The sequence below is a fragment of the Scleropages formosus genome, chromosome 5, assembly GCF_900964775.1.
Source record: "Scleropages formosus chromosome 5, fSclFor1.1, whole genome shotgun sequence".
Lineage (NCBI taxonomy): Eukaryota > Metazoa > Chordata > Actinopteri > Osteoglossiformes > Osteoglossidae > Scleropages > Scleropages formosus.
In genome coordinates this window covers 11,184,117-11,196,892 of record NC_041810.1, presented here as the reverse complement: position 1 = coordinate 11,196,892, position 12,776 = coordinate 11,184,117, and the positions used below count along the sequence as shown (strand labels likewise).

The 12,776-nt window shown below is 48.8% G+C and overlaps 1 protein-coding gene across 1 annotated transcript in view; it reads right to left on the bottom strand.

The window, feature by feature from the left end:
• LOC108938700 (ATP-binding cassette sub-family A member 1) overlaps nucleotides 1-12,533 on the bottom strand; it is a 115,390-nt gene extending 102,857 nt beyond the window's left edge. The window contains 6 exon segments of the mRNA XM_029251896.1: nucleotides 1,824-2,034; nucleotides 5,539-5,663; nucleotides 7,747-7,874; nucleotides 8,346-8,487; nucleotides 8,746-8,839; nucleotides 12,468-12,533. Of these exon segments, the coding sequence (XP_029107729.1) occupies nucleotides 1,824-2,034; nucleotides 5,539-5,663; nucleotides 7,747-7,874; nucleotides 8,346-8,487; nucleotides 8,746-8,839; nucleotides 12,468-12,533 (766 nt within the window).
• Nucleotides 12,534-12,776: the final 243 nt, after the last annotated feature.

Sequence of the window (12,776 nt, the reverse complement as noted above, 5' to 3'; positions counted from 1 at the left end):
AACGCTTTGCTGTAGTAGAGCTTGGGAACGCTACAGACGTGAATGTGGCAGCGGAAGGCATGAACGGTTATTTAAAATGGATGGCGCATTGTTTCGCTAATTTGTAGTGCAAATGCCGTGTGAATGCGCTTTGGGCTATAACCTTAATCTGGGAGAGGCGGCTTATTAAAACCGTTTACAGATTTTCACAGAACAGGCAATTAACTTTGCAGGATTCCGTGGCTTTTAATTAGTCTGTCCCTTAAGAGATTGCACTCGAGACGTGTAGCCCCGAGGTGGCCCACGAGGCGGGCAACGCTGGCAATGAAAAGGGGGAGTGGGGTGTAAATCAGAGCGCTCATCCTTCTCCACCGAGCATCAGACAGCTGTTCACTCGTTCCGTCCATCTCCCGTCCTCTTGCTCCGTCTCACTCCCGTCTCCCGTCCCCGGACCGCACCTGCTCGCACACAGCTCATCGCTCCAGAGCCATCGGTACCGCTTTCTTCAAGCATTTTTCAGTGTGTGTGTGTCTAGCTGCGACGCCCAGGTGTCCAAAGGTGCGCAATGACACATGCGCTTTCGGTGTCCCCATGTGTGGACATTGGGATGAGAGAGATGGCCCTTGCTTTGTGTGTTGCCGCCAAACCCAAGGACTACAATATATCACCTGCTGCACTGCGCAAGGGTTTGTTCATGTTTAGACTCTTAGAAATTAACTCCAGAGGGGTTTGGAGCCACAATGCGCAGCACTGTCTATTACCGCGGTACACGTGTTGATACTCCCATTACCGATCTCTGAGCGCCTTACATAAGGGCTCTTAAACTGGTGTGAAAATTTGTTGCTGTTAGCAGTTTAAAAAAAAAAAAGAAAATCAATTACTGATAGAGTATCAGCTTTTGGGATTATACAAAAAAAACCAAACACACACACACACACACACACACATTTTCAGAACCGCTTGTCCTACATGGGGTCGCGGGGAACCGGAGCCTACCCGGCAACACAGGGCGTAAGGCCAGAGGGGGAGGGGACACACCCAGGACGGGACGCCAGTCCGTCGCAAGGCACCCCAAGCGGGACTCGAACCCCAGACCCACTGGAGAGGAGGACTGTGGTCCAACCCACTGCGCCACGGCACCCCCAAAAACCAAACATACTCTCTGTAATGTAAACATGCTTTCCTGTGTTTCGCTGGGACAGCTAGTAGTGTAGTGCTTACAGCTGCTGTCTTCGGATCCAAAGGTTGCAGGTTTGAATCCCACCTCCAACACGGAGGGTATTTTCGATCAAGAGTTACTGCTGAGTACTGATACATCTACTTACTGGCTTAAAAATGGTAAATAATTGGAAGAAGCTTAATATACATGTCACTTTGGAGAAAAGCAGCCCCAAAATGAATAAATACAAATGTAACAAAAATATTAAACTGTCTTATGACTTTATGAGGGATGCAGTGGAGCATCAGGTTTGGCCAAGTCCTGCTCTCTGACTGGTCTGGGGTTCGAGTCCTGCTTGGGGTACCTTGCAATGAACTGGTGTCCCATCCTGGGTGTGTCCCCTCCCCCTCCAGCCCTGCAATGCTGGGTTAGGCTCTCGCTCACTGTGACCCCACTTGGGACGAGTGGTTTCAGCCTGTGTGTGTGTGTATTTCCTGACTTATTTTCACCATTGAAAAATGCAGCTAGTTCCCCAGTCTCCCCACTGAGGGCTTTTGAGCTGTAGCTGTCGAAGCAGCACACAAAGGAACGCCGAGTATTCAGCACACTTTTACAGAAGGAACGGAGGACCCTCCCCATTTACGCCTTATGGGGGTCAAACCACCCCGTCCGAAGAAACACGTACTTGAATTTCCGTTTCCGTCTCCAAGGTGCATCGGGCTCATGCTGCTCTTTGTTCCGTTGGCGTGAAGGGCAGAAGCAGGTCGAGACGTTCCCGAGGAGTTAGTTTCTGCATTTGTCCCGCAGAGCAGCAGGCTCAGGCTGCCGAGAGCATCGCTCCTCAGGTCCGGCGCAGCAGCCGCGTCCCCCAGCGGAGAGCGCAGGAGCCGGGAGAGCTGTGTGACGAGAGACGCTCGGCTGAATGCAAGCAAACCTTCCGTGCTCATCTACACACGCGCTGAAAACTCACACCTCGGCTTCAGTTTATCTGCAGTGACCGGCCGGTTTTCAGAAGGACAAGAGAACCAACCTCATTCGCTAAGGGCAGAGCATCTTGAGCGGTTCTGTCCACAAGGCCGGGATCGAGAGCAGATGGAGGCTGCGTGAAGAACTGTCCGTTAGTACCAGGAAACACTTCACTCACAACAATAACAAAAAAACCACTCAAACATGCAATTTATGTAAATATACGTAGGCAGTGTGTATCTCTGCATATTCTGCTGCGCACAAAGGTAGTAAATCAGATGAGTCCTCCATTCATTCAGAGCAGCTTGATCAGATGGTCTCGGCTGCATTGCATCGCATTAAATAAGAATCTATCATAATGTATGTGTGTGTGTGTGTGTGTGTGTCTGTGTGTGTGTGTGCGTGCACACACCTCAAGACATTCTCAGTGCTTTATTCCAAACCACTGCTTATACGAAATTATGAGATGGCATCATAAGCACGATGGCAGCCTCATGGAGGAGCACTCACACTCTCTCTCTCTCACACACACACACACACACAGACACACACATTTTTCCTGCCTAAGACTTTGCCTGTGGCACAGCAATGGAGCCTATGGCTGTACCTGGAGGAACAAGTATTTACCACATTTCTGCTGCACACCGTAGATCAAGGGCCTCAATTAGGCCCATTTGTCCTTTGGGATCTAAATTATTCCTCAACACCAAAGGCTTCTGCCCACTGAATTTGTATTAGATTCCGTTTCCGGTGTTTTTCTCAAGAGCCCTCTTCCCCAGTTAAAGGGAACAGACAGTGTGTCATCATGGGCCACGTTGGGGTCAAATAGCAAAACACTTCTTATTTGAAAATGCATTCCTTCATCCACTAGGTATTAATATGCACTTGTCTGTTGTAGGGTCATGGAGATCAAGAGTCTATCCTGGAAGTGTAGCGAGTGAGTCAGGGGACATTTTGGACAGGACATCAATCCACCACAGAGCAATCATATGCTCTCTCACTCTCTCTCACACACACACACACACATACACACACACACAAAGGACAATTAAGAGTAACAAGTTCAACTGGAACACATGTCTTTGAACTGTTGGAGGAAACCAGAGCACCTGGAGGAAAACCACACGAATATGGGGAGAGCATGCAAACTCGACACAGATTCAGTCAATTTCAAACCCACGTCTGAATCCAGAGCCCTGGACCTGTGCGGCACCAGCGCTACTTGCTGTGCCACCACAGAACCGTTACCGTCCTTAAAGCAAAGCATTTTTGTACTTTACTGACACTGGGGTCAGTTCCCTCTTGGGGTCCGAACCCGTGGCCGTCGGAGCCGAGCTGAGGTCTGGTTGTGGGCAGCTGTGGGTCAGATGGTGTCGATTCTGCAGACACCTCTCAAAGCCACTTATACTCTCAGCAGAACATCGCCGCCGTCAAGCAGCACCGCAAGTCTTCCCGAGGCTACGGCGTATAAGTGCGCGCAGCGTCACCCCCACGCTGACCTCCCCTGATCTTTCTGTCTCGTGAATATTCATTTCTGTACCTCGGAAAAATATATGACAGAGCCGGGCCCATTTTAAATTCAAAACATTATTAATTTTTTATCATTTGCCAACAAAGAGCATCTTTTCCTCACTGTTCTTGAGTTTGTGTTGCTGTTGTTTTCAGCTCAGACCTGGAGGAACAGGTAAATATTTCGCCGCCACATCCACCCCCCTCCACCCCCCACGGCTCAATGCATGCTCCTCACCTGGGCTGTTACATTAATCCTCTCCTTTTCATTATGAACAGAAGTGTTTGTTTACTCCAGCACAGCATTTATATTACTGAGAATGATACAGCACCTGTACCGTATTTCTGATCGGCTTCAATGTAAATAAACAAACAAGGCTTTGCCACTGTTATTTTTAACAGTTCTGTTCGCGTAGAACTGATTTGCTTCTGAATAAGCAATATCAGCCCTGATGAGACCTGCATGACACCAAACACACACTCCTCTCCAGACACACAGATTATAGCAGGAGCTACATTTACCTGATGCTCTCATGCAAAGCAAGTTACAACGGTAACGTTACAACTATTTACACATTCATCAGCTGGGTAATTTTACTGGAGCAATTAGGATAAGTACATTGCTCAAGGGTACTACAGTCAGATGGGGGATCAAACCTCCAACCTTGGGATCCAAAGGGAGCAGCACTAACCACTACTCTACCAGCCATCCCCGTGAGTTACCAGGCTTCCCGTGTTCAGGTTTCGCTGAACCGCGACCGCAACCTCCCTCAGCTGCGGTGGCAGCTTATGTTCCGGAACGTATCCCTGTCGGACAGCAAGTCAAACTCAAAGTACTGCTCAAGGGCCTTAGTGTTGCATGGGACGGTCTTCAGGTTCCCGGCTGCGCCGAGGGCCGTCACCCGGGGGCAGAACACAGGTGTATCTGTGAACTTGGGTGGCGGTCGAGCACATCCTTTGATCGGTTCAGAAAATGGTTTGTTGGCCAGTAAACGACGAGTGAACTTCCAGCGCTTTCTGCGAGTTCCCCTTCTGCGGTATCCAAGCCAACATCAACACCATGTTCGCGAAAACGTGACACGTTCTCAGCTGAAGGTGCGAAACACCAGGGGACTCAGATCACCTGGACGGAGATGTTTAGCCTGGTCCGGGATTCCAACTCTCCGCGCTGAGGACTGATGGGAAACACCCAAGAAGGACTGACGTTCACGCGGAAGACCGACACGGTTTGGTGTTTCCAACATTTTCTCCAACCCTTTCGTGACCCGTGAACCAAACATTCAGGCACCTATCTTTGCCAGTTACTCAGCTTCCCATCTAATATCATTCTCCATCACCTGGCCTTGTTGTGGAGGAGCTCGTATCCCACAGCGAATCACTGAACCACCTGCAAAGCCTCAGCAGCTTAATTTCGGGCACCGTCTCTGTTCCGGTGCCAAGAAGAGGCAGAACTTTGCAGCAGGTTCTCTGCAAACCACCGACCACTGTGATCACATGCATGGGATGAGAACACACACTTTAGTGGCGACACCGCTCCTCCACATCAGCTTTAGCAGCGTCCCACCTGTCCGCAGCCCACCTGTGCACAGGGGAAAATGCGGTGCTACATAACTGTGGGCTAAATCCATCATTTATAGGATGCCTACTGAAGATCCCGTCACTTCCTGTAGCTGCGCAGCGTGAGAAACGATGAAACGCCACACAATGATGACACAGAATATAAAATTCCATTTTCCCCATATGACAACAAACTCCCAAGTGCGGGGTGACTTCACACACACCTTCTGTGCGTGTTGCACTGGAGACCCTGTTGTGGGTCTGTAGCGTTCCATCTCCTGCCTCTCGGTTTCATGGCAGGTGGGGACAGCCCCCCCATCCCCCATCTCCCATCCACCCACCTAACCTTCCATTCGGTTGAGACCTACCTGGCTGAAACGGACCCCTGTGGACATTCTCTCTGCAGCAGCATCTGGAACCGAGAGATTTCTCGTCAGGTAGGTGGCGAACGACTCGTTGTCCTTCGAAAGGCTCCTCGGAGGAACGGATTGACCTGAGCAACAGGTAAAGGGACAAGTGGGGTCAGCTGGTCGGGATCAGTCTGCCCCTGTGGGCTGCAGTACAACACCAGTACAAGAGTGGTTCGAATCCTAAATCAAACAAAATAAACTGCACGATCCCACATAATCTTGTTCGCATAAGTATTTCTGATTTATTTTGCAGTTTGTTTCATTCTTTTTTAGCAACTGAACCTCTTTTCATCAGCTGCGGTACATTAAGGGGGGAAAAAAAAAAACACAGACAAGCTCGGTCGACCCAGTTCATCCATCTCAAGATTTCATTTATACAGTAACTCCTCCTCAGTCCATTTATAACCCTTGTCATGTTTATCTGGTGTAGTTTTAGAAACACATCAATACCTAAATCTAACTATCTCTAGTTCACACAGTAAAAACAAAGAGATTGGGGTGACTAGAGTACCCCCAACACTCGATCTCCACACTGAAGCTCTTCTTACTGGCTCCTTCTCCATCGCCATCAAAATGCTCTTTTCACTTCATTTAAGAAATAAAAGGTCATGATTATTTCCTAGCACTTCTAGAGCATCTTCTCCTAGATTCAGATCCTCCGCCTCCCTTCGTCGCCGCAAACACAGCCGCTATGTTCGTAAAGGTTTGGTCGTGCTGAAGCGGGCGAGGGGAAACCGTGTCTCTTTCCCTCCGTTTGCCAGTCCAAACTTCTCCAGAGGTGGAGACACCATAGGGAGACTCGGTGGACTGCGGTGCAGAGCCGTTGGTTAATTTAGTCCTGGGTGGATGCGGGAGTCTGAAGGGAGTGAGGCTGCACGGCAAGGACCCGGTGACCGGGTTCGATTCCCCCTTTCGACTCCCGAAGCGGAAGGTTGTGAAATTGTGATGCAACTCCAACCCTTCGCCACTTTCCTGGCCCAGGTAAAACTTATCATTAGCTCGGCGAAAGAATATGGTTCAGTTTCAAATTGTTCGCTATATTTACCTTCGGACCTTAAAGGCTGCCGCAAAGATCTAAGGCCTTTGAGACTAAATTGAAACTCGCTGGGCCCTTATTAAACAGGAGAAGTCGAGCGGCAATTTCGCGAGTGACCGTTTTGGTCCTGTCGGAGCACATCTCACATTAACTTGCCGTATTCCTCGTGTAATTATTATAATCAACAACTGGTGCATCAGCTGTGGAAGGCGACGGCAGCTCCCCGTCACACGGAGCGGGTCTGCCGTGGCTTTAGGGACCTCCGTGCGGAAAGGCAGGAGCGCGTGTCCCCGCCTCCTCTAATCATGGGTAATCAGCAGCGCCGCCGTGCGCTTTGACGTCCCTTTGTGTCCCTGCACATAATGACCTGCAGGGAAACGGCGGCACACACTATATTCCTCATTAATTATTCCTCCGTCCACATATCTGATGGATTCAATCTGCGGTATTACAAGCGCGTGACCTTAAAATGCTAATTAACATTAGGTGTTGTTTCGTCCCCACCGCCCACAGACCTTTGGCCATTTGTAAATTAGCTCCCTAATGAAAATATGAATATCATCAGCTAAACAAACTATATAGATAAACAACATGCCAGTCCTTAATGCAAATCATGTCGTAAATAATCCGGTGTTCTCAGCAGTTTATGGGAAATGGCAGCAGGCAGCTTGCCTTGGTTGTTATATTTTAAAATAAATGAATGGATGAACAAATAAGTTCAAAAATTAAAGTTCCCATATCAAATATTGAAGAATTTTTTATGAATAATGGACGTTACTCAGCCCGATCTGATTTTAGTTTTTTTTTATTTGTGAGAACATGTCTGACTTCAGGGGGTGCGGTGGCGCAGCGGGTGGGACCACAGTCCTGCTCTCCAGTAGGTCTGGGGTTCGAGTCCCGCTTGGGGTGCCCTGCGACGGACTGGCATCCCGTCCTGGGTGTGTCCCTTTCCCCCTCCGGCCTTATGCCCTGTGTTACCGGGTTAGGCTCCGGTTCCCCGTGACCCCGTATGGGAGAAGCGGTTCTGAAAATGTGTGTGTGTGTGTGTCTGGCTTCATCGCAGAGTGGTGAACGTATGTATGCGAGTGTGTGTGTGTGTGTGTGTGTGTGTGTATGCAAAACACCTTTACCGTGAATAGGGCTGGGACTGCGCGCGAACCGCAGCCACTGCTGCATGTCCTCTGAGAGCTGCTGGTATTTGTTAAGGACGGACGCATCCATTATGAATGAGGGGAGCTCCTGCAGCACCCCGCTGATCCTGGGTACGAGGAGGAAGATCGATCACACACACAAAGAACAGATTTAGCAGATGGGAGGAAAGAGCATCAGCAACACACATCTGATCCCACATTTCCAGCTGCTTTATGCTTTAAGACGCAGGAAAAGTTAGCAATCAAAATTTTGCTTTCCAGCTTATTTTGTCTCTTTTCTTCATGTGAACTTCTAAAAAAGACCCCCCCCCCCCCCCCCCCACACACACACACACACACACACACACACACACACACACACACAAAACCCGTATAACTTGAAATTTCATCACATTAACAGATTTAATGCACAATTAAGTCTGAATATACTTTGAACAAGCAAGAAATGAAACAATTAGAGTCAAGGGCATTTCCATGGCCTCAACGGAGTAACAGTGAGTAAATTATCATCAATTAGACGTAAAGACAACAAATTATGCGCTACACAGGAAGGCGCGACCCCTTGACGCCGCACTTACAGCGATGAATTGAAGTTGTTGACCTGGCCGGGTGTTTCTCCCGGAGTGGGATGGTTCACACAGGGGTTCTCCATGTTGCACATCATGCCCTGTAGCCATGGCAACACGCCCGCCGACGGCATGGCTTTGTTAGGGTAATGGCCTGAGGAAACAGCGGCGTGTTCATCTGGCAACCATGTGATGCAGCTCGCATGTTTTGCCATAACATCACTTATATAATGTATATTGATTAATAAAAATTAAATGCAAATTCTCGGGCTCAGCGAGGGACACCTCTGCATGCATGTCGACACAGCTGAGCACGGCTTTGCCGATCAGAACTCGGTGATGCTGGGGTTGCGCTGTCTGTGATTCCCAGGACGTGTACGAAACAAGGTGTTTTACTTTCTCTTTCACTCACATTGTCCCTGGTAGATGGGCGGGTTGGTCGAGCGCACCCACACCAGGATGAAGAAGAGGAAGAGGGGCCAGATGAGCTCGATGAGTAGACGCACCTGCGGGATGACGGAGGACGCTGTGAGCGGGTTGCCACGGTAACAGGCGAAGCCTCCTGAGCTTGTTTGCTGCCCATTAACTAAAGAAGAACTCTGTTTGGAAACAAAGGTGTGCCGCACGGAAAGGAAGCCCCGGTGAGGCTTTCCCGCATTTCTCATTGATCTCATTGATGTTAAAATTGGTCCAAGACCATCTTTGACAGTACAACGCTTAGGCCTACCATCACTCACATACAGCACTGTCGCTAAAGTTTTATTATTCCTTCGCTCTTACAGAACAAATGTACGCCAGCGGTAACACTCCGTCGTCTCTCCAGTGTCGTCGTACGCAGTTGTTAAATTGGCCGCACCTGAGCGCAATTAGGCTAATGAGCGCGCGCTTGGGGAGGGGCGTGGCCTCGGAGGCCACCTGTCGCACTGTTTACGAGCCAATACCCGAGGCCGGGCCACCGCCGCCATGCGGGAAACGCCGTTAGCGCGTCTCTCCTGTGACAGCCTGGCGGAGCACAGATGGAGGGGTTCCGTGTGAATGATAATTTCATATTCGTCACAGTCCTCTCGCAGGACAAGGCGTACCTGTGAAGGAGCCTCTCAGACGGTAAAATATGCAAATGTTTGACAAGCAGATGTTCCGCCGCACTCAGAGCTCTCCATTAGACAAGGGGAAGAACCCAAGTGCAAAGTCAGCTTCCGTGTGGAGAACACCATCTACACTTCAGCATGTCTCTCCGTGATTGCAGTCTGGAGAGTGAAGTGTTCTCTTTAAATTACCGTGGTGCACGTCGTCAGAATTAAGGAAAACCCCTCCCCCGAGACAGCAGGTGGCAGTAAAGAGCACCCAAACAGAATAGGAGTGTGTGACCACCTTAGTTCAACTCAGTTCCACAGTGTTTACAGCTCCTATCTGCTGTTGCTGAGTGTCAGTGATCGATAACAAGATGAGGAATATTGCATATGTTTACGGGATGAATCTGCCAACAATGAGCACTGAACAGTGATTTGTGGAGATGACAAATTTTAAGTTATTTTCAATTCAATGCAGCACAAAGTTAATTAAAAATATGAAGTCACATATTGTAAATCTTGTAAGACTTTTGTTTACACTTACTCATCTAGTTGACACTTCTCCAAAGTGACTTCAATGTTAAGCTATTTTACAAGTATTTACCTATTTATACAGGTGAATAATTTTACTGGCGCAATTTAGGGTAAGGGGGGTGCGGTGGCACAGTGGGTTGGACCGGGTCCTGCTCTCTGGTGGGTCTGGGGCTTCGAGTCCTGCTTGGGGTGCCTTGCGATGGACTGGTATCCCGTCCTGGGTGTGTCCCCTCCCCCTCCAGCCTTACGCCCTGTGTTGCCGGGTTAGGCTCCGGCTCCCCGTGACCCCATATGGGACAAGCAGTTCAGACGATGTGTGAATTTAGGGTACGTACCTTGCTAAAGGGTACTGGAGGTGAGAATCGAATTCGGACCTTTGGGTCCCAACCGCTACACTACTAGCCGTCCCATATTTTGAATAACTTTTTCTTATTCATGTATGAAGAGTGCATGCTAATGAGTTAATATACGAATATACAGTAGCTGCACAAAGCATGAACGTAATTAAAAAGCAATTAAACTCATCCCAAAGATGACTGCATGAAATGCTTTCATTTATCGGCTTCAGAAGCGCCCCAAGTTCCCTTAAATCTCTGTGGAAGGAATCTAAGCAATGGTGGGATCCTCAGAGCCCTACGGTTCCGGACTTAAAGGTCACATTACGGTGGCAGACAATCTCCCCACGTATGGAATGATGCAAAGTGCTTTTCGACTTTTTTTCCGTTTCATGTTGATCACGATGTCCAGCTCTACTGTCACCGGTAAACATATCTAACAGATGAGGGAGTGAATTTATATTCCAGTAGGACACCTTATCTAGAGCTGCAAGTTTTTTCTTCCTGTTGAACGCACATTCGGAGTTATAATTCTTCTTAATTTGCCCTGGTAAGTCCTTCCTTAAAGCTGCGATAAAATTGGATCTTCAGCCTCTGTGAAAATCTATGTAGATCTCCAAGAAGGGGCCAGGGGGCACGGGGTGCTCTGAGACACACTGCAGAGGATATTTTTACGTTCTTCTGTGGACTGTGTTGCAGATCGGCAGGTCGCAGGGCGCCAACGAGAACAGATAATGAAGGCGATGTTTGCTGCGATTGACGTCCTCCATCCACTTCATTAGTTCTCTTTTGTTCCAGAGGGGGAATTTTCCCCAGGGGGCCAGATGCAGGGCCCCACGTTCAGCTCCCACCCCTGTCGATAAAGTGTTTAATAAGGTGGCTTCCTTTCTGTGCTGCAATTACTCCACAGTTTAATAGAGCCACCTGGAAAAGGGCCTGGGGCAGCATGGGGGACCCCCACTGAGGCAGGAGGGTAACAGGTTTAGTAGTGACCAGAACAATTCACTGGTGTCTTACTGACAACACTCTACTTTCAAACGCAGGGGGCCCTAGTCCTCCTCTTGGGGCCACCTGTAATCTAAGGTCTCAGGTTCGAATCCTGCTGTAGGACCCTTGATCAGAGTACAGTAATACCCTGCCCTACCTCGTTAATTGGTTGCAAAGGGCATGACTTAAGTCGAAAAACGACGGAAAACGAAATAACCCCGAAAAAACCGATTTAGACCCCGTCTAAACCCCTAATAAGCATTCCCCTTAAGTGTATATATTTCAATTAATGCTAAAGTAAAGAAAAAGCAAAACAAAAAAAAGCTCAACGTTATTGGCCCCGAACGGCAGGTAAATAAGACATTTTTTTTTTTTTTATTTTTAAGCTTTTAATTGATTTTATAGATTACAATATATTATTTTATAAATTTTAACATTTATTTTTATTTGATTTTACGCTTTTTTGTTTTTAAGTGATTTTTAAGTTTTTAACAATTTTTAATATTTTCGGCTGACCGACGTAAAGTCGCGTCAACCGACTGAAGACGAATTGTATTTTCTCATGTATATTTAACAAAAACCGATGTAAAGTCGAAATCGACGCAACACGAAACAACGCGTAGGGCGAGGTATTACTGTACCGGGCCTGCAGTTACCTGCGCTGACCTCACTGTTGGGTAATTGTTACCAGATCAGATAAGGGTACCTTGATCAGGGATACGACAGCAGGAGGCAGGATTCGAACCTGGGACCTTTGAGTCTAAGGCGGCAGCTCTAACCACTACGCCCCCTGTTGCCAACCTGGGCACCACAGTTTGTAGCTTCACGAATCCTTCAGGGTAACAACTGCTGGAACTGACCAGTTAGGTTAGCAAGGAGAGGTCAGCAAGGGGTCAACCAGCTGCACTGGTTGATGACGCAGTAAGGGGGAGAAACAGGAGGTGATAGGCCCTGACAGTGTCCCCTGCGGGGGAGAGAAGGCAGGGGAAGCGCTCCGGTCGAAGGTTAGCAGATCCTTCATTCTTCTCCTCCTCCACATACAGTGTCTGCAATGCCAATGCAGACATCACTCACATCTCAACCTTTGACTCCAGCTTCCAGTTTGTGGATGCTCGGAGGCGAGGATGCTCCGCTGCAGGGATGGGAGGGCGAAGAGATTGAGGGACAGACAGACAGCAAGAGGTGGGGCGGAGAGAGAGAGAAACTACCTTTTGTCTTCGTCTGAGGAGAAAGTTCTTCCACAGCAGGAGACCCAACTGCGCCAGGAGACCCATTACAGCTTATCTCGGTCCCCTGCCAACACGTCGCTATGGCAACTGCTTCTTAATCAATCCTGGAGGGAATAAAAGCAAGAGTTTTAATAACTCACAAAAGACACAGTGTGGGGGTAAAACGTTAATCGGCGGTGCGGTAAGGTCCTTCCAGCAGCGCCGGGCAGGGATGCCAACACGGCAGAAGCTCCCAATCACCCAGCCAGGGGAGAAGCGAGCTGACGGTCGACGGGAGGCCGAGCAGCC